The sequence below is a fragment of the Anoplopoma fimbria genome, unplaced genomic scaffold (genome assembly GCF_027596085.1).
Source record: "Anoplopoma fimbria isolate UVic2021 breed Golden Eagle Sablefish unplaced genomic scaffold, Afim_UVic_2022 Un_contig_12606_pilon_pilon, whole genome shotgun sequence".
Taxonomy (NCBI): Eukaryota; Metazoa; Chordata; class Actinopteri; order Perciformes; family Anoplopomatidae; genus Anoplopoma; species Anoplopoma fimbria.
The window spans coordinates 1,670-27,500 of NW_026551909.1; the positions used below are offsets into that span (position 1 = coordinate 1,670).

The window sequence follows — 25,831 nt, forward strand, 5'->3', positions numbered from 1 at the left end:
CTTTGAAAAGATATAAAAAAACAATCTTCTGCTCTTTTATTTTAAGAACTTGGTGTAAACAAACATTCAAATCTCAAATGTAATTGATTGCTGTATAAGAAATCAATCTATAAATAAAACTTAACTGCAGGACTTTTCCTTTCACACTCCGTCAGGATACAGACTGTAGATCACAGAGGGCAAACCTCCAAACCATCAATCTGCTCATATTAAATAAACATGGAAATGCATGAAGGCGGTTTTGTCTTTCCACGCCGCCGGGGCCTATACACACTCAGTCACACACACACACACACACACACACACACACACACACACACACACACACACACACACACACACACACACACACACACACACACAGTGGATGTGTCCAATCAGGGCTCTGGTAGCCTGCGGCCCTGTGAAGCCTCCAAACAAACCCTCTAACTGTGTCAGCTGGTTTCTTCATGTTGGGTCACTGAATCATTTAGGACCTCAAGTCAAACTGGTCTAAACTGGAAGCAAATCACTTATCTTTAATCGAATCAGCATCTAGGTTTCATCTAATTGATCACAAAGTTTCAAACATAAAATTATGTCAATCCTTTCAGACATTGACAGAAGAGTTGAGCAGCAAAGAACTATTGCCATTGTACATTTCTGCAAACCATGGAAACGTTGAATGACAATGCTTTTTCTATTCTGTCAGAGAACGTTAAGTAGTATCTTAAGTTCAATTCAATTCAATTCAATTCAGTTTATTTTGTATAGCCCAAAATCACAAATTACAAATTAGCCTCAGAGGGCTTTACAATCTGTACACATGTCCTTAGACATCCTCTGTCCTTCCCTCACATCCTCTGTCCTTACACCCTCACCTCCTCTGTCCTTAGACCCTCACATCCTCTGTCCTTACACCCTCACCTCCTCTGTCCTTAGACCCTCACCTCCTCTGTCCTTAGACCCTCACATCCTCTGTCCTTAGACCCTCACATCCTCTGTCCTTAGACCCTCACATCCTCTGTCCCGGAACCCTCACATCGGCACAGTAAAGTGACCGTTAATTTAGGTTTCATTTTACGTTGTAGCGTTAGGTTGTAGCGTTAGGTTGTAGCGTTAGGTTGTAGCGTTAGGTTGTAGCGTTACGTTGTAGCGTTAGGTTGTTGTAGCGTTAGGTTATAGCGTTACGTTGTAGCGTTACGTTGTTAGCGTTACGTTGCAGCGTTACATTGTAGCTGTTACGTTGTTGTTACGTTACGTTGTTACGTTGTTCGTTACGTTGTTACGTTACGTTGTTACGTTACGTTGTTACGTTGTTACGTTGTTACGTTGTTACGTTGTTACGTTACGTTGTTACGTTGTTACGTTGTTACGTTGTTACGTTACGTTGCAGCGTTACGTTGTTTCATTTTTACGTTGTTACGTTGTTACGTTGCAGTTACGTTGTTACATTTTTACGTTGTTACGTTGTTACATTTTTACGTTGTTACGTTGTTACATTGTTACATTGTTACATTGTTACGCTGTTACGTTGTTACGTTTCTGTAAATGTTGTTCCGCGGCTGTTTCCCTGCAGCTTCTAACTCTACGTCTCTGGTATCTTTCGTCACCATGTTTTCCTCATTACGCCTAAACGGTCTGCAAACTTCTCCTTCTGCAACCTTTCTGTGTTTTTTTCTGTTTCAGCAAAACTATTCAGATCAATATAATTGATGATGAAGAATATGAGAAAAACAAGAACTTCTTCCTAGAGATGGGAGAGCCTCAGCTGCTGGAGATGAGTGAGAGGAAAGGTGGGGGTGTCGCCTTCCCATGCTGTAACCCCGCCCACATCACTAATGACCTTTAACCTCTGTTAATTCAAGCTCACCTCAAGACCTCGCAGGGAAAAACATCAGCAATCAATCTATTGTAGATATAAGAAGAAGTGTTTTGGGTTAATTGCCTCTTCAGTTAGGTGTTACCATGATGGAAATACCAATATTTTTCATTGTGACTTTAACCTCCTCCCTGCTGGCCACATGAGGTGAGCTCATCCCTGTTGCCATGGTGTTGCAACGGTGACTCAGACACCATGACGACGGAGTCCTGTCAGATGGCATCTGTCGGCCTCTATGAGTGTGTTTGAATGTGTGTTGGTGAACTAACGCATGACCCCTGACCTCCCCTCCCACTGTACTCTGTCGTCCACAGGAAGACCATAGCAGTTAGAGTAATTGACCATGATGAGTACGATAAGCAGGCCAGCTTCTACATAGAGCTGCTGGAGCCGTGTTGGAACCAGAGGAGATGGACAGGTGTGAAGAGACACCTCTGACCTTTCCTTCATCTACCTTGAAGCACTCTTTTCCTGCTTTTGTTCGGTTTGCTCCTGCTGCTGTCGCTGTGCTGCCTCCTCCTTCCACCACCCAACCTAAACGTTATCAGCCGATTGAATGGGCCTCATCGGTGGTCATCGTTACTGTCGTTCTAATGCCTCAGACGGGCCAAACTGCAGCTATGTTGAAGAAGTCAAACTTTACTTTGTGAATTAAAACAAAACAATTTACGGCAACAAAACTCCTCTGTTAGGTTTAAAGAAAGATCCTGGTTTGGGTTCAAATAAGTACGTTTGTTAAATAACTTGGCATTAGTTTAGAACATAAGTCATGTAACAACAGTAAGTTAAAGTAAGTTGTCTTTTGGTTTCACATGGGACACTGACAGCCCACCCCGTCCTCCTCCACCTCAACTTGGGACTGACCAGGAGATGGACTGGCTGAGAATAGTTGTTTAAGGTGTCGGTAGGTAAGAACTAGTTAGAATAGTTAGGACATGGTGGGACTAATTAGGGCAGGTTAAAACAGGTTTGGACTGGTTTCGTGATAGGGGCTAGTCTGGAGTAGTTGGGGACAAGTGAAACGGGCTTGGAAAGGTTAGGAATGAGTAGAACATGTTGGGACTGGCTAGGACAGGATGGGGTACTTTATTCTGGTCGGTACTTGGTGGGACACTTTATGATTGTACAGTTTTGGACAAGTTAGGACTAGTTAGAACTGGTGTGGAGAGGTTAGAAATAAGGGTGAATGCATGGACTGGTTGGATCGGATGGGTAAGGGGAACGCTATAATGGTCTAGGACATACTGGGACAGGTAGGGACAGGATGGGGTGCTTTCCACTGGTTGGGGCATTGTTGGACACTTGAGGACAGCTCTGGAGGGACTGGGACTGTCGGGTTAGGACAGGATGGGGTGGTTAGTTAATCATGGGCAAGACAGGTCTGGACAAGGTTAGACCTGTGGGGACTGGTTACCACAGAATGAAACTGACAAGACCAGAGAACGACTGGACATGTTTGGACACGTTACAACAGGTTCAGACATTTTAGGACAGAAGAGGACGGCTTTTGACTGGCTGGGACATGGTGCGACAGTTTAGGACAGGTCTGAAGAGGTTTGAATATGTTAGGACAGTTTGGACAGGTGTGCTTGTGGTCTGTTTGTCCCTGTCCCAGTAAACCTGCCTGTGTGTGCCTTCATTTAAACACTAAACATAATCCATGATTAACTACTTTGACACAGAAACAGCAAACGTTTGAACACAGATGTCTTTTCATGTTTGTTTCCTGAGTCACTTCATGATCATCAGAGTGAAGTTCTTTTTACTTGATACCTTCATCTGGATTTGAACACAGTCCTGTTATTGTATTCTCAGTCAGATCAGGACCGAGTCATCTTCATCTGCAAATGACTCGTTTTCTAGAGTGATGATAAAAAATGTTGATATAGCAACCAAACTAAACTCTGCATCTTCAGAAGATCTGGGCTCCTCTTTTTTAACTTCTTGTTTCTTTTTATCTGTTATGTTTTTCTGCTTCTTTTTTCTGTCTGATTTCATCTCCTCTGTTTCTTCTCTTCAGCTGTGTTGCTTCAGGAAGTCGGTAAGCTGCTCTAATGTTTCCTTTTCCGTCCTGCTGTTTGTCTCATTCATGATATCTCTGAAATACAGTTTGGTTCATTTTAGAATTAAAATGAAAACTGGCTGTAATATCAGAACTAATTTGGACTTCTTGTTTCATATGTTCTATCCTTTCAGGTGGATTCGTCAAAACAGGTGGGTGAACACAAACACGTTCTCTACATTATCTCATCAGTAGAGACATAATACTGGAACATTTCTTGTGAACCTGAGTTCATTTGTCCTGTTTCACTCCTGAGCAGACAAACAGCTGTGTGGTCAGACACCTCCCCACGTGGAAATGTGTTATTGTCCACAATAGGACAATAACAGAGTGAAACACTTTAATGTCCATGGCAGTCACACAGCATTTTGTGAAATAGTCACGAAATGCAATCTATTGGTTTTCATCCATCCAATCAAAAACCAACCTCAACAGATTTATTTATTTAGATTTTTGGTTGTGGTTGTTGTTGTTCTGAATGGAGATGTGACTTTCTCTGGTTGAGGTTCCGTTTTTGACTCGAGTTTCTGTTTTCCTGTTCAGGCAGAGACGTCTACAGGAAGGTCCAGGGACGAGACCACCCCGCCCCTCCGCCATTATCAACATCGCAGGTACGTCCGTCTGTTTGTCCACCCATCAGTCTATCTTCATTCATTCACCTCAAATTCATCTGTCCTTCCATCCATCAATCGATCTGTCTATCAGTCTCTATTCATCCAATGACTCTTTAAGACATATAATGCTTTGATGTTTTTATTACATACTATACTATAACAATTTCATGACATTTTTATGACATTAATATGGCATACTTATACCATCCAACATCCACCCTCTCCTTCTCTCTCCTTGTCTTTATCCTTCTTTCGTTCTCTCCTCACTCCTTCTCGTTCTCTCTCTTTCTCTCTCATCTCTCTCTCTGTCTCTCAGATGAGGGGGGTGAGGAGGTTTTGACCAAAAGGGAGGAGGAGGAGAGGAGGATAGCAGAGATGGGTCGGCCAATGCTGGGAGAGCACATCAAAATGGAGGTGGTCATAGAGGAGTCGTACGAGTTCAAGGTGGGAACAGTTTCTGTTTAACTGATGTCATAATTCAAGTATCCAAATGAACACATGCGGTCAGATCTTTAGATAGGTGACCAATCTGATGGGATCTTTTGAACAAAGAGGAACACTTGTTTCTGGGCCTCTCTATATGTCATTGTTTGACCTTGGTGATTCACTGTGTAGCTTCCTTTGATCTGCTGTCTTTCAGAGCACCGTGGATAAACTCCTTAAGAAGACCAACCTGGCCCTGGTGATCGGGACTAACAGCTGGAGAGAGCAGTTTGTGGAGGCCATCACAGTCAGCTCTGGTAAGAACTTGACCTGAGACAATCTAATATAACCTGCCCAAGCTTTATACAGTATGTGAATCAGTGTTGACTCCTGGCTCTGCCTCCCTCTCAGGTGATGATGACGATGATGAATGTGGCGAGGAGAAGCTGCCCTCCTGTTTTGACTACGTCATGCACTTCCTCACCGTCTTCTGGAAGCTTCTGTTTGCCTTAGTTCCTCCCACAGACTATTTGAACGGCTGGGCCTGCTTCGTCGTGTCCATCTCCGTCATCGGAATTCTGACGGCATTCATCGGTGACCTGGCGTCGCATTTCGGCTGCACCGTCGGCCTAAAAGACTCCGTCACCGCTGTGGTGTTCGTAGCTTTGGGCACATCTGTACCAGGTCTGATTCACTTCCAATTACAGTACAATACTTTGAATTCATTTGGCTGATGCTGTTGTCTAAAGTGTCTTCAAAAGATTTGTAAAAATGGTAAAGAGTCTGCCAAGCATAAACTTAACCTGGCACAAGATCTAAACTCAACACCCAGCATCACAGGTGTGTACAGGTGTGATTAGTTGTACATTCAGCCACCACTAGATGGCAGTGAAAGCAGGATTGGTAATCTGGGTTTGTTTACTCTCTTCAGGGGAAGTCTACTTTCGCTTCCATAAAGCAGTTTGACTTGTGAGACAGATTAACAGAAATCGCTGTAACATGTTGAGATATGATTTTGATATCCTGACTTTTAGTCCCTAGTATGGGTCAAACACCAAAAAAAAAAAAAAATCTTACATTTTCAATAATTCAAGGATTGTGTCATTTCACTGCCTGGTAAACAGCCACATCTTTAAACCCCACACCTCCAGTTTGTAACAAAAACTTTATTTTAGAAATCTCCAAGCCCAAGCTTATTTAGCCCTCCAGTGGCACAGAAGACATTAGACAACTGTTTTCACAGGCTGAGGAGGACTAACCAGGACCAGTAAACTCTTATCCTGCACTAATCAATTCTGCAGTTAAATGGACTTGATGGATCTCAAACACAGCACTTCCTCTCTCCCTCAGACACCTTTGCCAGTAAGGTGGCAGCTATCCAGGACCAATACGCCGACGCCTCAATCGGCAACGTGACAGGAAGTAACGCTGTCAATGTCTTCCTGGGTATTGGCGTGGCCTGGTCCATCGCTGCTGTCTACCACTACTCCAAGGGCCAGGAGTTCAAGGTTGACCCGGGCACGCTCGCTTTCTCCGTCACACTCTTCACCATCTTTGCCTTCATCTGCATCGGCGTCCTCATCTACCGCCGCCGGCCCGAGATCGGCGGGGAGCTCGGTGGACCCAGAATCCCCAAGATCCTTACCACCTGCCTGTTCTTCAGCCTGTGGTTATTGTACATTGTCTTCTCCTCGTTAGAGGCCTACTGCCACGTAAAAGGATTCTGAAAGCTCTGCTTCTGACTGATCCCCAAAGGTTCTGAGGGAATTCTTAAGGTTCCAATAGGTTTCTGCATATTCTGACAGGTTCCTTTGATTTGTGTTATTGGTATAAAGGTTTGAAGGATATCTAGAGGTTGTAACAGCTTCCTTCCAGTTAATGCATTCCAAAAGTTTCTGGAGTTAATGTTCTGACAGGCCTCTTGAAACCTTGATGAACTCCTAATGGTTCTAACAGGTTTTCTGAGGTTTCTAAATGCTAAAAAAGTCATATTCTGCTGGACTCATATATATTTCTATCATGTTCTTTAAAGGTCTAACACATTCAAAACAACTTTCATGGCTTTCTAAAGATCCTGACAGATTCTGCAGCTTTTTGACAGTCCTGGCATTCCTTAAAGTTCCTTCAGGTTCCTGCATAATGCGACAGGTTCCTGTCATTTTGGATACACTTTTAAGGGTTCTGCTGGTTTCTGTCCAGTTTCTATAGTTTGTGTTGTTTTTTTAAGGGTTTAGATATAGATGGTTTTCTAAAGGTTCCGGTAGGTTCCTGCATATTCGGACAAGCTCCAGGTATTTGTTCAAAGGGTCAGAATAAACCTCTGGATTCTGTTCGGTTCCTGATAGTTTCTATAATGTTATTTGTTATTTGTCAAAATAAAGTTTGAACAGTATTTTTAAGCTTGTAACAGGTTCCTGACAGTAGATTGATCTCTTAAGGCTCTGGTGGATATTTAACAGTTCTAACAGTGGTCTGAGTTCTCTGGCAGGTTTTTGAACTCGTTTTGTTTGAAATAATAATTGCTCTTTTGATGATCTGAGAAGTATTTCTGGTCAGTTTAACAAATCTCTAATAGACTAACTCTAAAGTTCTTCATAGGTTCAAAACATTTTTGAAAGGTTTCCAGAGCTCCCATTAAAAGTTCCTGATAGATTCTGTGTGTTCTTGAAAAATGTGTTTCTAAAGGTTATTGTGGAACCCTCAAAGACTCATGAAACCTCTCTTTGTCTTTCTCTGGTGTCCCTCTTGGTCTGGTCTCTGGCTGCTGAGTGCTGGTGACCTCTAAGACTTGGCCGTCTTCATCCTCACATACCTTCCAACCATGCTTTATAAATTCTTCATCTGTACCTTTGAGCAATTTAGAACATAAACCATTTTAATGATGTTGTTGAAGGACTTTGAACCGCAGCCACAGTAGTGACGAAGAGCAGCCGTATTTATGAAAGAAGCAGCTGATGCTTTTAACTTCTAACTAAAATCCTGAAAGACTTTTGATGTTAAAGGCGACTGGATGAGTAGTGTTGCACCTCAATGAATATCTGCACTGAGTTTGAAATGTAGTTCATTTTGAAAAAGAATTAAGCAAAGGAACCTAGGCTCCAGAGTTTAAGGTATTTACTAAGACCATGAACTCTTTAGAACAGAGACTCTCCTCAGTTGAGTTGATCTAAAATGTTTGAGAAAAAATAATCATGTATGTTTGTGTGTGAGTGTTTGTGACGCATACGTAACCTCAAAGAACACAAAGAAGGAGAGACAGTCCTAATGATGTTCTGTGATATGATTGGCTGTTTGAAAACAGCAGCTGCCTATTGGATGATGTAAACATGAGCGCTGTTGCATGTTATCTGACAAAAGAATGCAGTGTCCTTTCTTCAAATATTAAAGTAGAGTGTTGTCTTTCCTCTTGAATGTTTATGAATATTTATCTCTGTGATTCTGTCCACAGAAATAACAAGTCCAAGTCACATTTATTTTCAACATGATTGTATAATAAGATTATTCCTGTTTTCCTAACTCAAAGCATTAAGGGAACTAAATATCTAAAACCTGTAGCATGATTATCCCCCGAACAGCAAGACAAGGAGTAATCATAGTAAAAATATTCTTTAATATAAACTTAAAAACGCTATTTACTGTATTTAAATGACTTTTTTCATTACATTTTTTAACATAGTATACTTTTTTCATAATATTTCTCGACAAATTATTCAACAAACTATACCAGGATTTTATTTTTTTTACATTTTTCAACATGCTATTCATCGTCATTATTTTTCGGGAAACAATGACTTTTTAATGTCAATTTACGACATACTATTGTATGATTGTTTTTCATGACAGTTTTATAAATCATAGTAAAGTATGTTGAATAATTTCACAAAACAAAAGTCATAGTATAGTATGTCAGAAAATGTCATGAAAAAAGTAATATTATAGTATGTTGAAATTCAAACTATATTATGTTGAAAATTTTATGAAAAAGAGTCATAGTATAATGCATATAAAAATGTCAAAAAGTCAGAATATTATGTTGAAAAAAGTCACTAAAAAAAGTAATAGTTTAGCATGTTGAAAAATGTAAAAAAAAAGTTATAGTGAATTCTGTTGAATAATTTCACAAGAAAAAGTAATTGTATAGTATGTCGAATCATGTCATGTCATGAAAAAAAGTCATGCTAGTATTTTGTAGTATGTTTAATCATTTCAACCAATAAATTATTTCTAAAAAATGTCAACTTATTTTATTATGACTTTTTCCAGGACTAATTTTACTACATTTTTCAACATTTTATTAGACAAACTATACTATGACTTTTTTTTCAACATACTATAATATTACTTTATTTTTGACATGCTGTAATATGACTTTTTTTCATGACTTTTGACAAAATATACTATGACTTTTTTTATGACTTTTCTTAAATACTATACTATGACTTTTTTTTCATGACAAAAAGTTATAGTATAGTTCGTCCAAAAGGTTCATGTAGTCTATGATTTTTTTTAAAGTTTTTGACATACTAATCTATAGAACAAAAAAACTCCCGCACACTGCCTTCTTCACCTGCATATAGGTATTTTTTTGTCACAACGTTTCGGTACGTAGACCTTCATCAGGTTACTTTTCCAAAAGTAAGCAACGTTGTGACGTTCAGACAGGTGGCTCGCTGTTTCCTGTTTCCAGTCTTAATGTGAAGGTAAGAACGGTACCAGAACATCCCAAAATGTCAGACTATTCCTTCAAAAGATCAGTGACAGACCACCAACACAAGAAAGTCAAACTCTGTTCTTTACTTTGTTTAAGCGGCTCTAAGGCGTAAAGACGTCAAACTAACAGAGCAGCTGGTGTCGGCCTCCATCGTGATTATGGAGCAATAATGGAAATGATGATGTAAGACAATGAAAAGATGTCAATTTACAGTTTTGTTTATTGTTTCAAACATCCAACCAGTTTTTTCACATATTGTACAAAACTGCTAACTGCCTTTTTAAAGGGTTGAATCTGTTGGCTGAGCGGTGGGAGGCAGTGTGACAGGCTAACAAACACAAACACTAGAAAAACAACGTTTAATACACAACCTTCTCATTCTGAAGGATGAACTTTGGACAGTTTGTTTGATTGTTTCATAAATATGAATCAATTCACATTTTGGATTTGAGCTCCCTAACAACAGAATCAGCTGAGGATCATGGGTACTGTAGTCTGTACCTTCTCCCCAGCTGGGACTATTTTAAAACACCTTCTGCCTCTTCATGTCATCCTAAAGACTCAAACCTTCTTCAGCATCTCTGCTCACAGAAATTAATGTTTAAACTCCATGTGAAAACACACTGGAGGCTGTGAACAGAATGTACATTAAGTAGTAAATATTAGTGGTGCAACGGATCATAAAACTCAAGGTTCTGATCAGCACAAAAGAAAAAAGAAAGAGGTTCAGGGTTTGTTGTAGCTGAAGATCCCCACAGGAAAGTGTTTGACGTGAGTCGGCCACTGAGCAGCGAGCTGGAAGAACTTCACATCGTTCCACTCCACTCCGTCTATGGAGACTGAGACACACGGCGTCACTCACACACCTGATACACACTGATGGCACCGTGTGTGTGTGTGTGTGTGTGTGTGTGTGTGTGTGTGTGTGTGTGTGTGTGTGTGTGTGTGTGTGTACCTCTCAGTGTGTGTTGGTGTTTGGAGGTACAGATCAGTCTGCTGATGCCTTCGATCAGCTGACTCCTTGACTCCGCCTCCTTCTCCTTCATCTTCTTACTGAGGAACATGACTGACAGACACCATCATCATCATCATCATCATCATCATCATCATCACCATCATCATCATCACCATCATCATCATCATCATCACCATCATCATCATCATCACCATCATCACATCATCATCATCATCATCATCATCATCATCACCACCATCACATCATCACCATCATCATCATCATCATCATCATCATCATCACCATCATCATCACCATCATCACATCATCATCATCATCACCATCATCATCACCATCATCATCATCATAATCATCATCATCATCACCATCATCACCATCACATCATCATCATCATCCATCATCATCATCATCATCATCACCATCATCATCATCATCATCATCATCATCATCATCACCATCATCATCATCATCATCACCATCATCATCATCATCACCATCATCATCATCATCATCATCATCATCATCATCATCCATCATCATCATCATCATCATCATCATCATCACCATCATCATCATCGTCATCATCATCATCATCATCACATCATCATCATCATCACCATCATCATCATCATCACCATCATCACCATCATCATCATCATCATCACCATCATCATCATCATCATCATCATCATCATCATCACCATCATCATCATCACATCATCACCATCATCACCATCATCATCATCATCATCATCATCACCATCATCATCATCATCTCTCCTCTTCCTCACCTTTCTTGTTCTTCTCCTTGGTAACCACCGTCATGCTCATCAGTTCTCCTCCGCTGATCCTCGACACCTGCAGACAGCGGAAGTTGCTCTTCAGAGTGTTCTTCATCCCCACCTCCTTCCTTCGCTCTCCTCCTCCTCCTCCTCCTCCTCCTCCTCCTCCTCCTCCTCCTCCTCCCGGACTGCTCCAGTAGTCCACCTGCAGTCCCATCACCTCCCCCGGACAGCTGGACAGAGAGGAGGAAGAGGAGGAGACACAGGATGCAGATTATGGTTCTAATCAGACCCACCTTCATTTCAAAAGAAACAGGAAGTACCTGGTGGAGGGGAGAGGGGGAGTGGAGGTGAGGCTGATCGGTGCTCCTGATTGGGAGGGAGGAGATCCCAGGATGATGTCATCAGAGTCAACTGTGGAGGAAAAAAGCAGGTGAGAAGAATCAAACAAATGTGTTTATTTCAGATGTTAATAACAGTTTGTGTACTTTTATTTGCTTTCTATTATATATTCTATATTAGGCAAATTGCATATTCATAAATATATATATATATTATATATATATATATATATAAATATATATATATTTATATATATTCAAGCCAATCTTTTAAATTGTTATTAATTTAAATGTAATTTTGAGTCCCTTAAATCGTCTGTCCAAAATGATGGCGATGATAAAATCTTTTTTATTTAAAATGTTATATTATAATTATTATATATTTTATTTTTGTCTTACTATTTTCTATTATGATTTTTATTTTATACATTTTCTTTATATCGTTTTTATTATAACCTTCTAATTTAAGAGTTTTTTCTCTCTTTATTAATTAAAAATGGTATGGATGATTGTTTGTACATTCTTATAACTAAATAAAATCAGTAAAAATAATAACAATAATGACTTGAGTAAACATAAAAATAAAAGCACTGGTGTGAAGAGCCACTGTGTGAGGTCTCACCCTGCTTCTTAGTTGTCTCGTGTTGTTTTCTGTGATTTCCTGTTTTATTTTGTTACTTACCTCTCCTCTCGTTTCAGAGTCTCCACTTCCTGCCCCTGTGTTTCCCGCTCTTGTGATTTCTACCACGCCCTGATTCATTTCACCTGGTCATCATTAACTCCTCCTCCTAGTCTATTTAAGTCCCTGTGTTTCTTCCTCGTTGCCAGTTCGTCTTAGTTCATTTATTGTCTAGCGTTCCAGCGATTCCCTGATTATTGTATTCCTGGTGTTTGATCCTGCTCACCTGTGTACCGACCCCAGAAACTAAAGACTATTCTTTTGACACCAGCCCTGTCTCTGAGCCGTCCTTCTCCTGTGGTTCCCCGGTCGTTACACACTGGATCTCCTTCTCAAATTAAAGTTTTGTGTTTTCTGTATTTATTATGTTCGACTTTAAGAATATTTGTCTCCACAAAGATTTGGTGAAGAAAATGTAAAGAAATGAATGCATTAAAACCATATAATCAGTTAAATAAATATAATGAAAATAAATATATATATATATATATATATATCAGTTTAATAAATATAATGAAAATAAAGATATATATATATATATATATATATATATCTTTATCTAAAGGTGAGGTGAGGAGCAGACAGGTGAGACCGGTCTACCTGAGATGGACCGGAGGTTCTGCTCCACGATGCCGACATTCACCAGCTGAGGACAGACACAGAACATGTGACCTCATGTCAACACAGAAACATGCTGCAGCAGCAACAGGAAGCACATCATCCTCTGATATCTCCATGGCAACAAGACTCTGCATGTACTATAGAGAATAATAATAATAATAATAATAATAATAATAATAATAATAATAATAATAATCGTTAATAATTCTGCCTCATTCAATATTTCTGTTTTCAGTCGTCTTTAAAGTAACAGTCTAGTGTCTGTGGTTAGTTCAGGTGTCTGTAATAACAGTAGGACAGTCAAACTCCATTTCCCATAAATCCTAAGTGTTAGTTCAGGTGTTAAACAGTCACGTTAACAGTCTAGTGTCTGTGGTTAGTTCAGGTGTCTGTAATAACAGTAGGACAGTCTAGTGTCTGTGGTTAGTTCAGGTGTCTGTAATAACAGTAGGACAGTCTAGTGTCTGTGGTTAGTTCAGGTGTCTGTAATAATAGTAGGACAGTCTGGTGTCTGGACAGTAACAGTAGGACAGTCTGGTGTCTGTGGTTAGTTCAGGTGTCTGTAATAACAGGTGTCTGTAATAACAGGACAGTCTGGTGTCTGTGGTTAGTTCAGGTGTCTGTAATAACAGTAGGACAGTCTGGTGTCTGTGGTTAGTTCAGGTGTCTGTAATAACAGAGGGATAGTCTAGTGTCTGTGGTTAGTTCAGGTGTTGTGTCTGTGGTTAGTTCAGGTGTCTGTAATAACAATGTACTTACAGTTAGTAACCAGAATAATAGATGCAGTACTTTTAGTAATAGCAGTATTCAACAGTATTTCTTACCCCAATAAAAGGAACAAACTTCTGACAGGAGTCGTCGTCGGGACTGTGCAAGAACCAGATCAGACAGCAGCAGAACAGACATGAACTCATGAAACATTAACAAATTAATCATACATTTAAAAACGTTTTGCACTGTTTCCTCTAATGTCCACTAGATGCTGCTGTGGTGAACTTTATAAACCGTTAAAATCTCTACAGTACCTCATGGCCATTATTTCTCTTATCAATATTTAAATCTGCTGAAGCTTGTGGTGCATTCAATGTCAATGGGATCTTACAGTTTCCTGGTTTAACAGGAAGTTTAGTGATTTATATTTTCACACTTCACTTCCTCTTTTAGTTTCTGTGTAAATACATGTGTCCTTTGGTCGACATTTAACGTTAAAGAACTCAGAGAGCCCTCATGAACAGAGATCGGCCTATGAAGTGGTCCTTGAACACATCACAAGAAAGTACCTCTTGTGTTTGCAGGTGAGCATGGCCTCTGAGATCGGACACAGGTGAGAAACAGCCGCTCCGCTCAGATACTGAGACACTCGAGCTGCTACTCCAACGGGATCTGTCCAACAAAGAGCACGTCTTCACACGAGACGGAGACACGAGACGGAGACACGAGACGGAGACACAGAGACGGAGACGGAGACACGAGACACGAGACACGAGACAAGACAGAGAGCGAGAGAGAGACAGAGAGACAGAGACAGAGAGAGAGACAGAGACACAAGACAGAGACAGAGACAGAGACAGAGACAGAGAGACAGAGAGAGAGAGAGAGAGAGACAGAGAGAGAGAGACACAGAGACACAGAGACAGATGAGACACAGAGAGAGAGACACGACATGAACATGAAGAGACACGACAAAGGTCAGAGGTCAGTCTCTCATACCAAGAGGAGGAGGCTCCATCCGTCCAAACAGCTCCCTCCAGCCGGCGTCCATGAACAGGCTGTTGAATTTACTGTCCAGGGCGGCCAGGTACTTGGCCAGCGGGTGGGGTCCTGTTGAGGAGATAACAAACAAATGGAGCGTCACGGGGGGCTCCCGGCGAGACGGTTCACAGAGGACGATGTGTTGGAGTCCGTGCGTACCGACTGGGAGGATGAGGAAGCGGACGTAGCTCAGCCAATCGGGCGTCTTGCTGGCCAGCTGCTCCACAAAGCAGGAGAGGACGGTGCTCAGGTAGCTCTGGTCTCCGCCCACCGCCACCTTCACAGTGGGCGGAGTCTGTGAGTTACAGTTACAGCTGGAAGACACATGCAGCAAATCATCTGGGTCTCACTTTATTCCAAAAAGACAATATTCCTAATAATCTGTTTACATGGATAATTAAATTAATATTCCTCTAATATTCACGTTTACATGCAGTCGTTCATATTCTGATCAACGTAAAAGAATCCAACGTCAACGTATTTGTCTCCTGTGTTTGACGGGTCGATGTCCTAACACGTTGTTAATCACGTCAAATGTATCAAAGTGGAACATCAGGAGATAAACTATGTTCCAGAGGTGGAGGACTTGTTGGACCGCGTGAACTCAGCCTCCCTCTCTCATTCCTTCAAACACCTTCTCGGTGTTGAGATGTTTGTTCAAATCCAAAAACCTGTTGATATCCAAGTCCTTCATGAGCTTAGTGTAACTCATAAACGTTCACGCTCAGTGACATCATGGATATGGACGTAAATATTGCCTCTTACAATCTCTGGATGCGGCTGATGACGGCGCTGAAGGCGGCCTGGACGTCAGCTGATGAGACGGTGCAGACGATTGGCTGATCAAAGAGAAGCTCCGACAGATACTGAAGACACAGAGGAGACAGTCTGTCCTCAGAGAGTATCAACATGTTACTGTACTGAAGGTATACACAAACAGAGAGAGACGGATGGAGAGACAGACAGACAGACAGACAGAGAGAGAGAGAGAGAGAGAGAGAGAGAGAGAGAGAGAGAGAGAGAGAGAGAGACCTGTCCCTGCCAGTCTGTGGTGTTGATCAGGATGATGGAATCAGGAATCTGATCATCAGAGAACAGGATGTGATTCAGCTGATCCAGAACCGACTTCCTGGCAACCTGTGTGGACCCAAGAACATATGATACAAAAACCTGGACCTTGATCCGAACCTGGACCGGAACCTGGACCGGAACCTGGACCGGATCTAACTGTCAAACCAGATCTAAACCTTGAAACAAAACAATATTATTAATGTTCTGTCTGTCTGTCTCACCTGTGGAGCAGGTATCCTGTAGTCAGAAGAAGTCTCACTGTCCACGCTGCTGGTTCTGTCTGTCCCTCTAGAGTTCTGTCTGTCCTTCGTGGAGGCGGTCCAGGGATGGCGAGACAGCTGACTTCCTGTCTTACTGCGAAGACACCAGAGAGACAGACAGATGACTTCCTGTTTTACCTCTAGTCATCAACCTCTGGTTCTTTAAAGAGAAGCCATTGCTTCATGTGTTAAAGCTGCATTCTCTCTGCTGTCCACCAGGGGGCGACTCCTCTGGTTGTATAGAAGTCTATGAGAAAATGACTCTACTTCTCTCTTGATTTATTCCCTCAGTAAACATTGTAAACATGAGTTTATGGTCTCAATCTCTAGTTTCAAGTCTTCTTCAATACAGCATGATGTTCATTTAGTAAATGATGCTCCATTTACAGTCAAATATACTATTTATATATATGTATATTTGACTGAAGAGGTTTATCGTGAGCTCAGGTTTCTATGGCAACTCACATAAATTTACTCACTTTTTGTGTTACATAATTTGTGTGTGTGTGTGTGTGTGTGTACCTCGGTGACATTTGTGGTTGGGACTCAGTTTTACAGAGTTTGGCAGCCGGGCCTGCATCTGTTCCCATGGCAACATCATCCTCAACTTCCTGTGGAGAGAAAAAGAAGAAGGGCCTGTGTTTGTGTGTTCTTGTATTTTCTACAAAGTGAGGACCGAAACAAGTTTTATTTTACAACAGAATGAGGACACTTCTCAAAAGTGAGGACATTTCTTCAAAGCCTTGTTTCGGGGTCAAGACTTGGTTTTAGGGTTCAGGTCAGAGTTAAGTTTATGGCATTTAGTTGTCATCGGTAAGGAGAAGGTAAGGGGCAAGTGTGTGTGTGTGTGTGTGTGTGTGTGTGTGTGTGTGTGTGTGTGTGTGTGTGTGTGTGTGTGTGTGTGTGTGTGTGTGTGTGTGTCCTGATAAACAGATGGTCCACACTTACCCTGGCTTCTTCTCCTCTGGACTCATCAGGGAATTGAGGCCCCTGAGCTCCAGGATGCTCTGAAGAAAGCACCTCTGTCGCCTGTTAATGACAACAGAGAGCAGTTACACACTCTGACCCACAGAGAGCAGTTACACACTCTGACCCACAGAGAGCAGTTACACACTCTGACCCACAGAGAGTAGTTACACACTCTGACCTACAGAGAGTAGTTACACACTCTGACCTACAGAGAGTAGTTACACACTCTGACCTACAGAGAGCAGTTACACACTCTGACCTACAGAGAGTAGTTACACACTCTGACCTACAGAGAGTAGTTACACACTCTGACCTACAGAGAGTAGTTACACACTCTGACCTACAGAGAGTAGTTACACACTCTGACCCACAGAGAGTAGTTACACACTCTGACCTACAGAGAGTGACCTACAGAGAGCAGTTACACACTCTGACCTACAGAGAGCAGTTACACACTCTGACCTACAGAGAGCAGTCACACACTCTGACCTACAGAGAGCAGTTACACACTCTGACCTACAGAGAGTAGTTACACACTCTGACCTACAGAGAGCAGTTACACACTCTGACCTACAGAGAGCAGTTACACACTCTGACCCACAGAGAGCAGTTACACACTCTGACCCACAGAGAGTAGTTACACACTCTGACCTACAGAGAGCAGTTACACACTCTGACCTACAGAGAGTAGTTACACACTCTGACCTACAGAGAGTAGTTACACACTCTGACCTACAACAATATTCATATATTCACATGATGCAACAAATTTTTTTTTTTGATCCTGAACTTTAGTTATGTTCAGAGCTCAACAGAGATCACATCCACATTACTGACCTGTGTGTTTTATGTGAATAAGTGTCCTCTTCATGATCTTGGATAAAGACTATAGATAGATGTAGATATGATATTGATATCTACTTCTACTATCTACTATCTACTCACAGCTGCAGTTTGTTCTTTCTGTTGGTTCCTCTGACTGTTGAGACTCCCAATCTCAGTCTGAGAGCTGGAATGAGAAATCCCATCGAAGAACGGCCTGTTGGTCAGAAATCAGCACAGTGAGGCTTTATATAGGCAGTGAGACAATGTGTGTATATATACTGTATAAATATATATATGTGTGTGTGTGTGTGTGTGTGTGTGTGTGTGTGTGTGTGTGTGTGTGTGTGTGTGTGTGTGTGTGTGTGTGTGTGTGTGTGTGTGGATGTTGGAGGCTGAGGTGCATGCCTGCAGTCTGACCTGAGTTTGGGTTTGGGCGTGCTCTGGATGCTGTCGTTGTCGTCCAGCTCCGGGCCGCTGTCACTCGGGTTGTAAACCTCCAGACTGTCGTACAGCAGGTCCAGGTCCTCCTCGGCCTCCTGACTCTGACCCACCGGATCAGAGTCCAGCACCTGAAGTGGATCAGGATCATGAGGTTATAGGACAGAACAATTTACACACCAGGAGAGGACAGAGATGAATCTACCGCTGAAGATTTATCAAACAATGTTGATGAACACTGATTTAGACACTTATCATCTGACGGTTATTAAGGTTTTAGTTCCCAGCAGGAAGACATTTTAAGACAATATAAGGAAAGTATGAGGACATAAGGAGATTTTGAAGAAAGTATGAACACAGTATGAGGAGATTATGAGGACAATATGAAGACAGTATGAGGAGATTATGAGGACAATATGAAGACATAATGAGGAGATTATGAGGACAATATGAAGACAGTTTGAGGAGATTATGAGGACAATATGAAGACAGTATGAGGAGATTATCAGGGCAATATGAGGACAGTATGATGAGATTATGAGGATAATATGAAGACAGTATGAGGATAATATGAAGACAGTATGAGGAGATTATGAGGACAATATGAAGACATAATGAGGAGATTATGAGGACAATATGAAGACAGTATGAGGAGATTATGAGGACAATATGAAGACAGTATGAGGAGATTATGAGGACAATATGAAGACATAATGAGGAGATTATGAGGACAATATGAAGACAGTATGAGGAGATTATGAGGACAATATGAAGACAGTATGAGGAGATTATGAGGACAATATGAAGACAGTATGAGGAGATTATGAGGACAATATGAAGACAGTATGAGGAGATTATCAGGGCAATATGAGGACAACATGAAAACAATAAGAGGACAGTATGAGTTGATTTTAAAGACAATATGAGACATTTTGAGGAAAGTATGAAGACAGTATGAGGACAGCATCAGGACAATATGAGGAAATTATTTGGACAATATGAGGAACATCAGGACAATATAAAGACAGTAAGAGGACAATGTTCAGAGAGGTCTCAGTTTGAAAATCTGAACCTGAACCAATAAAAGTGAACATGACCCTTATGAAGACACGTTGTCTTCTACAAACCTCATCAGTGACTTTGAATCTTTTCAGCAGAGCCACAAACTTCTGTTTGAAGTTCGGTTGCTGAACCAAGAAGAAAAGAAGAAAAGTGAGACACAGTTAAAGACTTTGTCCTATTTGTCCTCTGATCATAGTGTGTAACTGTTAGGATTATTGATTTTCATCGACACATCACTGATCAACAACTACAGAGTGTTCTTGGGAAACAGCTGATTGGTCCTCACCTGAGTCAGGGATGCTGTTCGGATCATTTTACTTCGAGTTTTCTTCGTCTTTCCCTGGACGTCGTCATCATCATAATACATGTCCTGAGAAACAAAAAGAGGGTGTTGCTATCTTAGCCACGTTAAACCACTTTGATGATCCTTTGACTGTAGCGCCACCAATGGGACAAAAGTCATACTTGTACTAGTTATGGGTGTACTTTGAGATGAATGCTAATATAGCATACTTAAATGTTGTTGTTAGCGTTCCTTTGCTTAATATTACCATATAGAAATACGTAATAACACCAAATACATGTAAAATGTAAATGCTAACAGCTGCATGCTAACACAATACAAAGCCAGATATTACCAACAACATATGTTAGCGTAGAAGGATGCTAACATGGATATGCTAACATATCAACATGTAAATACCATATTCAATTCAATGCAGTTTATGTTGTAGAGCCCAGAATCACAAATTATACATTTTCCTCAGAGGGCTTTAAATCTGTACACATGAGACATCCTCTGTCCTTAGACCCTCACATCCTCTGTCCTTAGACCCTCACCTCCTCTGTCCTTACACCCTCACATCCTCTGTCCTTAGACCCTCACATCCTCTGTCCTTATACCCTCACATCCTCTGTCCTTACACCCTCACCTCCTCTGTCCTTAGACCCTCACCTCCTCTGTCCTTAGACCCTCACATCCTCTGTCCTTACACCCTCACCTCCTCTGTCCTTACACCCTCACCTCCTCTGTCCTTAGACCCTCACCTCCTCTGTCCTTACACCCTCACATCCTCTGTCCTTAGACCCTCACCTCCTCTGTCCTTACACCCTCACCTCCTCTGTCCTTAGACCCTCACCTCCTCTGTCCTTACACCCTCACCTCCTCTGTCCTTAGACCCTCACCTCCTCTGTCCTTACACCCTCACATCCTCTGTCCTTAGACCCTCACATCCTCTGTCCTTAGACCCTCACATCCTCTGTCCTTCTCTCACCTCCTCTGTCCTTCTCTCACCTCCTCTGTCCTTACACCCTCACATCCTCTGTCCTTACACCCTCACATCCTCTGTCCTTACACCCTCACCTCCTCTGTCCTTAGACCCTCACATCCTCTGTCCTTACACCCTCACATCCTCTGTCCTTAGACCCTCACATCCTCTGTCCTTAGACCCTCACATCCTCTGTCCTTACACCCTCACCTCCTCTGTCCTTACACCCTCACATCCTCTGTCCTTAGACCCTCACATCCTCTGTCCTTACACCCTCACCTCCTCTGTCCTTACACCCTCACCTCCTCTGTCCTTAGACCCTCACCTCCTCTGTCCTTACACCCTCACATCCTCTGTCCTTACACCCTCACATCCTCTGTCCTTACACCCTCACCTCCTCTGTCCTTACACCCTCACATCCTCTGTCCTTAGACCCTCACATCCTCTGTCCTTACACCCTCACCTCCTCTGTCCTTACACCCTCACCTCCTCTGTCCTTAGACCCTCACCTCCTCTGTCCTTACACCCTCACATCCTCTGTCCTTAGACCCTCACATCCTCTGTCCTTACACCCTCACATCCTCTGTCCTTACACCCTCACCTCCTCTGTCCTTAAACCCTCACCTCCTCTGTCCTTACACCCTCACATCCTCTGTCCTTACACCCTCACATCCTCTGTCCTTAGACCCTCACCTCCTCTGTCCTTACACCCTCACCTCCTCTGTCCTTAGACCCTCACATCCTCTGTCCTTACACCCTCACCTCCTCTGTCCTTAGACCCTCACCTCCTCTGTCCTTACACCCTCACCTCCTCTGTCCTTACACCCTCACATCCTCTGTCCTTACACCCTCACATCCTCTGTCCTTAGACCCTCACCTCCTCTGTCCTTACACCCTCACCTCCTCTGTCCTTAGACCCTCACCTCCTCTGTCCTTAGACCCTCACATCCTCTGTCCTTAGACCCTCACATCCTCTGTCCTTACACCCTCACATCCTCTGTCCTTAGACCCTCACCTCCTCTGTCCTTACACCCTCACATCCTCTGTCCTTACACCCTCACATCCTCTGTCCTTACACCCTTCTCCAGGATGGACAGAAGTCAACAGATGTCATGTGACCAGAATGAACAGCATAGCAGATACAACACATTCAGTGTAAGTCATATGAAGTCAAACATTCAAAATGTCATCATGTCAACTTGTCTACTTTGAGCTAAATACAAGCGTTAGTACGCTAACAGGATAACATACCATTAGCATATAGCTCAAAGTTCTGAGTCATTTCCGATACAATTCACAACATGAGTTTACTGATTTAATGTCAGTTAAATCTCTCTATTGGTATAATGATACATACCAATATTGGTATACAATCCATGCTAACTTAAGCTATATGCTACAATGCGGATGATTCATGCTAAAGCTTTGTATGCTATACAGACATGCTAACTGCAAGGACTGATGAGAGCTTAGCATTATATTCAAATTACAGCCAATTTAAAGAACAGATCATCAAAGTCAATCACACGATTTTTGTGAGATGGCACAGTGATTGATGCTTTCCATGTGGACCCCCCCCCCATCAATGTACCGGAGCTGTCAATACTTTTAAAGAGCTATGAGATCCACATGTGCACTGTGAGACAGGTGTGTTGTGTCAGACAGGTAATCTGAGCCGTCAATCACCTGAGGATGACCTGCGTCGTCACTTCCTTCCTGTTCGGAGGAGAAGCTGTCGTCATCGTCCTCCCAGTAGTTCTCCATGTCAGGAGAGCGATCTGTTGCACAAACAACGCAAAGTTACCACAGCTGTAGAAAAGTACATTATAACTTCATTTATTAAAGTCTGGACAGCAAAAGAACACGTGAAGATAGAATCCAAACCACATTTCGGATTCCTACAGGTGCCTCTCAGTCCGGCTTAAAAGTGGATTTCAAAGTGACAGTGGGATTGTTTGAACACATGAAGCAGTGACTTCATTTTCAAAACCGGATGGTTGCTGTGAGAATGATGGCTTTTGAAGCTCATGCTTCCGTGTTGGAAAGCTGCGTCACCAGTGAAGGTACGTAACTATTGATGCCACTGTTTGTTTTGGTTCTACTCTCATTATTTAAAGACATTCGTCCTTAAAGCTGCCACTTTACTAACAGTCACTACAAACAGAGGCTCTGGAATAAATACTACTGTGGAGGAGCTCACGTGTACTTTGGTTTCCGACCAATCAGCAGTCATTATGTAACGGCTTCACTGTTCCCCCCCTCACCCGAGGCCTTGGTCTTGTTGCCGTGGTGACCGCTTGTGTCCTCCTGTTCGACTGGCTGGCTGGTGAGAGAATGGACGCTCAGCTCCGCTGCACACATCGAAGCATCCTTCAGGTTGCTATGGAGACCGAGGATATGGGCTCCGTCCGTCGGCTGCTGCATGACCTGGAACAGGACACACACGCACGCGCGCACACACACACACACACACACACACACACACACACACACACACACACACACACACACACACACACACACACACACACACACACACACACACACACACAATGACAATGCTAACATGCTGGTGTTTAGAAGGTATGATGTTCACCAGCTGAGGCTTATGAATGTCTCTGGTTCTGCAGGTATCTGATGAAGTACTGGACACATGAACATGTTTACAGATCATCCTGTATGATGAACCACACTTCATCACCATCCATCCCATAGTAGTGGTTGAGATGTTTCAGTCTGGACCAGAGTGCCCATCATACCTCGGCCATGTTGATGACTCCCACTGCGAGGGTTTTGTAGCCCAGGATGGTTCGGTTCTTGTACCTCTTCCTCCTCTGCAGCATCACGTGCAGACGGTTCACATCACGCTTCAGGAAATGAGGATACTAAACCAAAGACACGGGGCAGAAAAAACCTTTATGTGAATGTATAATCCTCTTTTATAGAGTCCTAAAACCAAGAAATGAGTCAGCATTAGTGGTGGGGACGTGAAGTCATGTGACTAAACGTCCTCACGAGAACACTTCTGAGGAGCAAAGGTATCCACCACTAGTTTTAAAGTTGTTGAGATGTCTCATTCTGGACCAAACTGATGAGGCGAAGGAATAAGTGTGATGAAGAAACGATTAAATGTGTGACCTGCAGTGAGAAGGTGAGCTCCAGGTCGGTTTCCATCAGGCCGTCCGGAGGAAGAAGGTATTCGTTGGATCTCAGAGTCCTCTTAGAGCCCTGAGAGACGGACATGTGGACCGTTATTAATGAGAAGATGAAACCTGTCCAGCTGACAGACACCATGTGACAGCTACATGAAAACAAATGGTTAATGGATTTTGTCCCTCCTGTTATCATTCTTGGTTTTATTTTTCTTTGGGGGATGATCATGCTGTTGGTTTTGGTTGCTGTCTCCACGTTGGAGCTCTGTAGCCCTGATACAGCTAGAGCGATTTAAACTGGATTTAAACTCAAATAAGAATAAATCAGTGGAACGAGTATCCTGCAGGTTAAACTCTCACCAGCCTTCATTCAGGACAATGTCAACCTAAACATAAAGTAAATTCATGCAGAGCTTTTCAGTAGACAGTTGGTGTCAGATGAGAAGAAATACTACCACAGCTTTTCCATTTTCATCCATTTTAAAAGAACAAGCTACAATCAACCGTCGCTCTGTCACAGAACTTCCAGCTGAACGTGAGCCACTCCTAGAAGGACAAAAAGACAAAGTGTCTGACTTGCAGAGACACGTTCAGCTCTCTAAACCTGACCAGTGGTGGAAGGTAACTCATTTACGATCACTGTTATTGTACTTCAATGAGGTCTAATAACGTCACATAGAATCAGATATCAGTCACAGGAGACATTTATATACAAAGTTAAAAAACTTGTTTTGTAACGCTCGCATGGATCATTTTGGAGAGAGAAAGAGATTTAAAGAAATAACTGGAAGAGCAAACTCAGTTTTTTGATAATCTGTAGCAGCAGAAAAAAACATGAATCAGGTCAGAGATAGTTAATAAAAGTAATTGTTCTTCAGACAGAACAGACACTGAAGGACAATAAGAGAAACAAGACATCTCGTTCTCACCTGGATCTTAACAGCGATGACGACGGAGCTGAGCTCTCTGTCCAGCTCCTTCAACACCATCAGCCTCTTCAGAGTCAGACTGCACAGCCTGGAGACACAACCAAGTTGGAAACCTTCAATCAACATCTTCATAAAGAACATAAATACGTACACATCTAAACCATTAACAGAGAAACCCGGCCAATGCAGCAGGAGTGGGTTCTTCCTGACACCCAGCAAAAATCTCTGTTTGGTCTCAAAATCAGGACGATCATGCATCTCATAATCTGCATCTCAAGCTTCCTTCCTTCCAACCATAAAGAGATCCAGAACTACAACAAAGAGACATAAGACAACCACAAAGAGATGAAAAACAACCAACAAGGGATGCAGAACGAATGGATGCAAGGCAACCACAAAAATATATAAAACCACCTTAAAGAGATGCAGAATGACCACAATGGGACACAATACAACCCTAAAGAGATACAAACGACCTCAAAGACACACAAGACAAACCGAAAGAGATGCAAAACAACCAAGGACAGATGCAAAACGACCTAAAAGAGAAGCAGGACGACTACAAAGAGACACAAGACAACCACAACAAGATGCAAAACAACTACAAAGACATGAAAAACTACAAGTTGTTGCAAAATAACAACAAAGAGATACAAACTCCCAAAAAAGACACACAAGACCACCGGAAAGAGATGCAAAACGACCAACGAGAGATGCAGGACGACCACAAAGAGACACAAGACAACTACAATGAGCTGCATATTACTACAAAGACATGGAAAACCACTACAAGTTGTAGCAAAATAACAAACAAAAAGAGATGCAAAACAACCAAGGACAGAAAAAATAAAAGAGAAGCAGGACAACCACAAAGAGACACAAGACAACAAGATGCAAAGCAACTAGAAAGAGAAAAACTACAAGTTGTTGCAACCACAAAGAGATGCAAAACAACCACATTGGGACACAAAACGACCTAAAAGAGATATGGAACAATCTGAAAGCTGCATATTACTACAAAGAGATACAAAACTA

At 42.1% G+C, this 25,831-nt stretch overlaps 2 protein-coding genes across 2 annotated transcripts in view; one reads left to right on the forward strand and one right to left on the reverse strand.

Moving 5' to 3' along the window:
- Positions 1–1,668: 1,668 nt before the first annotated feature.
- On the forward strand, positions 1,669–6,687 carry LOC129115828 (sodium/calcium exchanger 1-like; the record flags this gene model as incomplete). Its single annotated transcript, XM_054627059.1, has 5 exons — positions 1,669–1,770; positions 4,837–4,981; positions 5,178–5,277; positions 5,372–5,644; positions 6,311–6,687. Coding segments are annotated over 5 exons (997 nt in total), but the record flags the coding sequence as incomplete, so codon positions are not given.
- Positions 6,688–10,397: 3,710 nt separating this feature from the next.
- Positions 10,398–25,831, reverse strand: part of LOC129115829 (phosphofurin acidic cluster sorting protein 1-like) — an 18,375-nt gene continuing 2,941 nt past the window's right edge. The window contains exons 2-24 of the mRNA XM_054627061.1: positions 24,797–24,884; positions 23,854–23,943; positions 22,980–23,142; positions 22,402–22,493; positions 19,734–19,817; positions 19,513–19,572; positions 18,365–18,516; positions 18,068–18,161; positions 17,096–17,182; positions 16,676–16,764; positions 16,115–16,247; positions 15,855–15,959; positions 15,588–15,688; positions 14,982–15,136; positions 14,781–14,891; positions 14,351–14,453; positions 13,895–13,937; positions 13,050–13,095; positions 11,753–11,843; positions 11,619–11,662; positions 11,439–11,585; positions 10,627–10,737; positions 10,398–10,510 (exon numbers count right to left, since the gene is read on the reverse strand). Coding sequence (XP_054483036.1) covers positions 10,398–10,510; positions 10,627–10,737; positions 11,439–11,585; positions 11,619–11,662; positions 11,753–11,843; positions 13,050–13,095; positions 13,895–13,937; positions 14,351–14,453; positions 14,781–14,891; positions 14,982–15,136; positions 15,588–15,688; positions 15,855–15,959; positions 16,115–16,247; positions 16,676–16,764; positions 17,096–17,182; positions 18,068–18,161; positions 18,365–18,516; positions 19,513–19,572; positions 19,734–19,817; positions 22,402–22,493; positions 22,980–23,142; positions 23,854–23,943; positions 24,797–24,884 — 2,302 coding nt within the window. The remainder of the gene's footprint in view (positions 10,511–10,626; positions 10,738–11,438; positions 11,586–11,618; positions 11,663–11,752; positions 11,844–13,049; positions 13,096–13,894; positions 13,938–14,350; positions 14,454–14,780; positions 14,892–14,981; positions 15,137–15,587; positions 15,689–15,854; positions 15,960–16,114; positions 16,248–16,675; positions 16,765–17,095; positions 17,183–18,067; positions 18,162–18,364; positions 18,517–19,512; positions 19,573–19,733; positions 19,818–22,401; positions 22,494–22,979; positions 23,143–23,853; positions 23,944–24,796; positions 24,885–25,831) is intronic.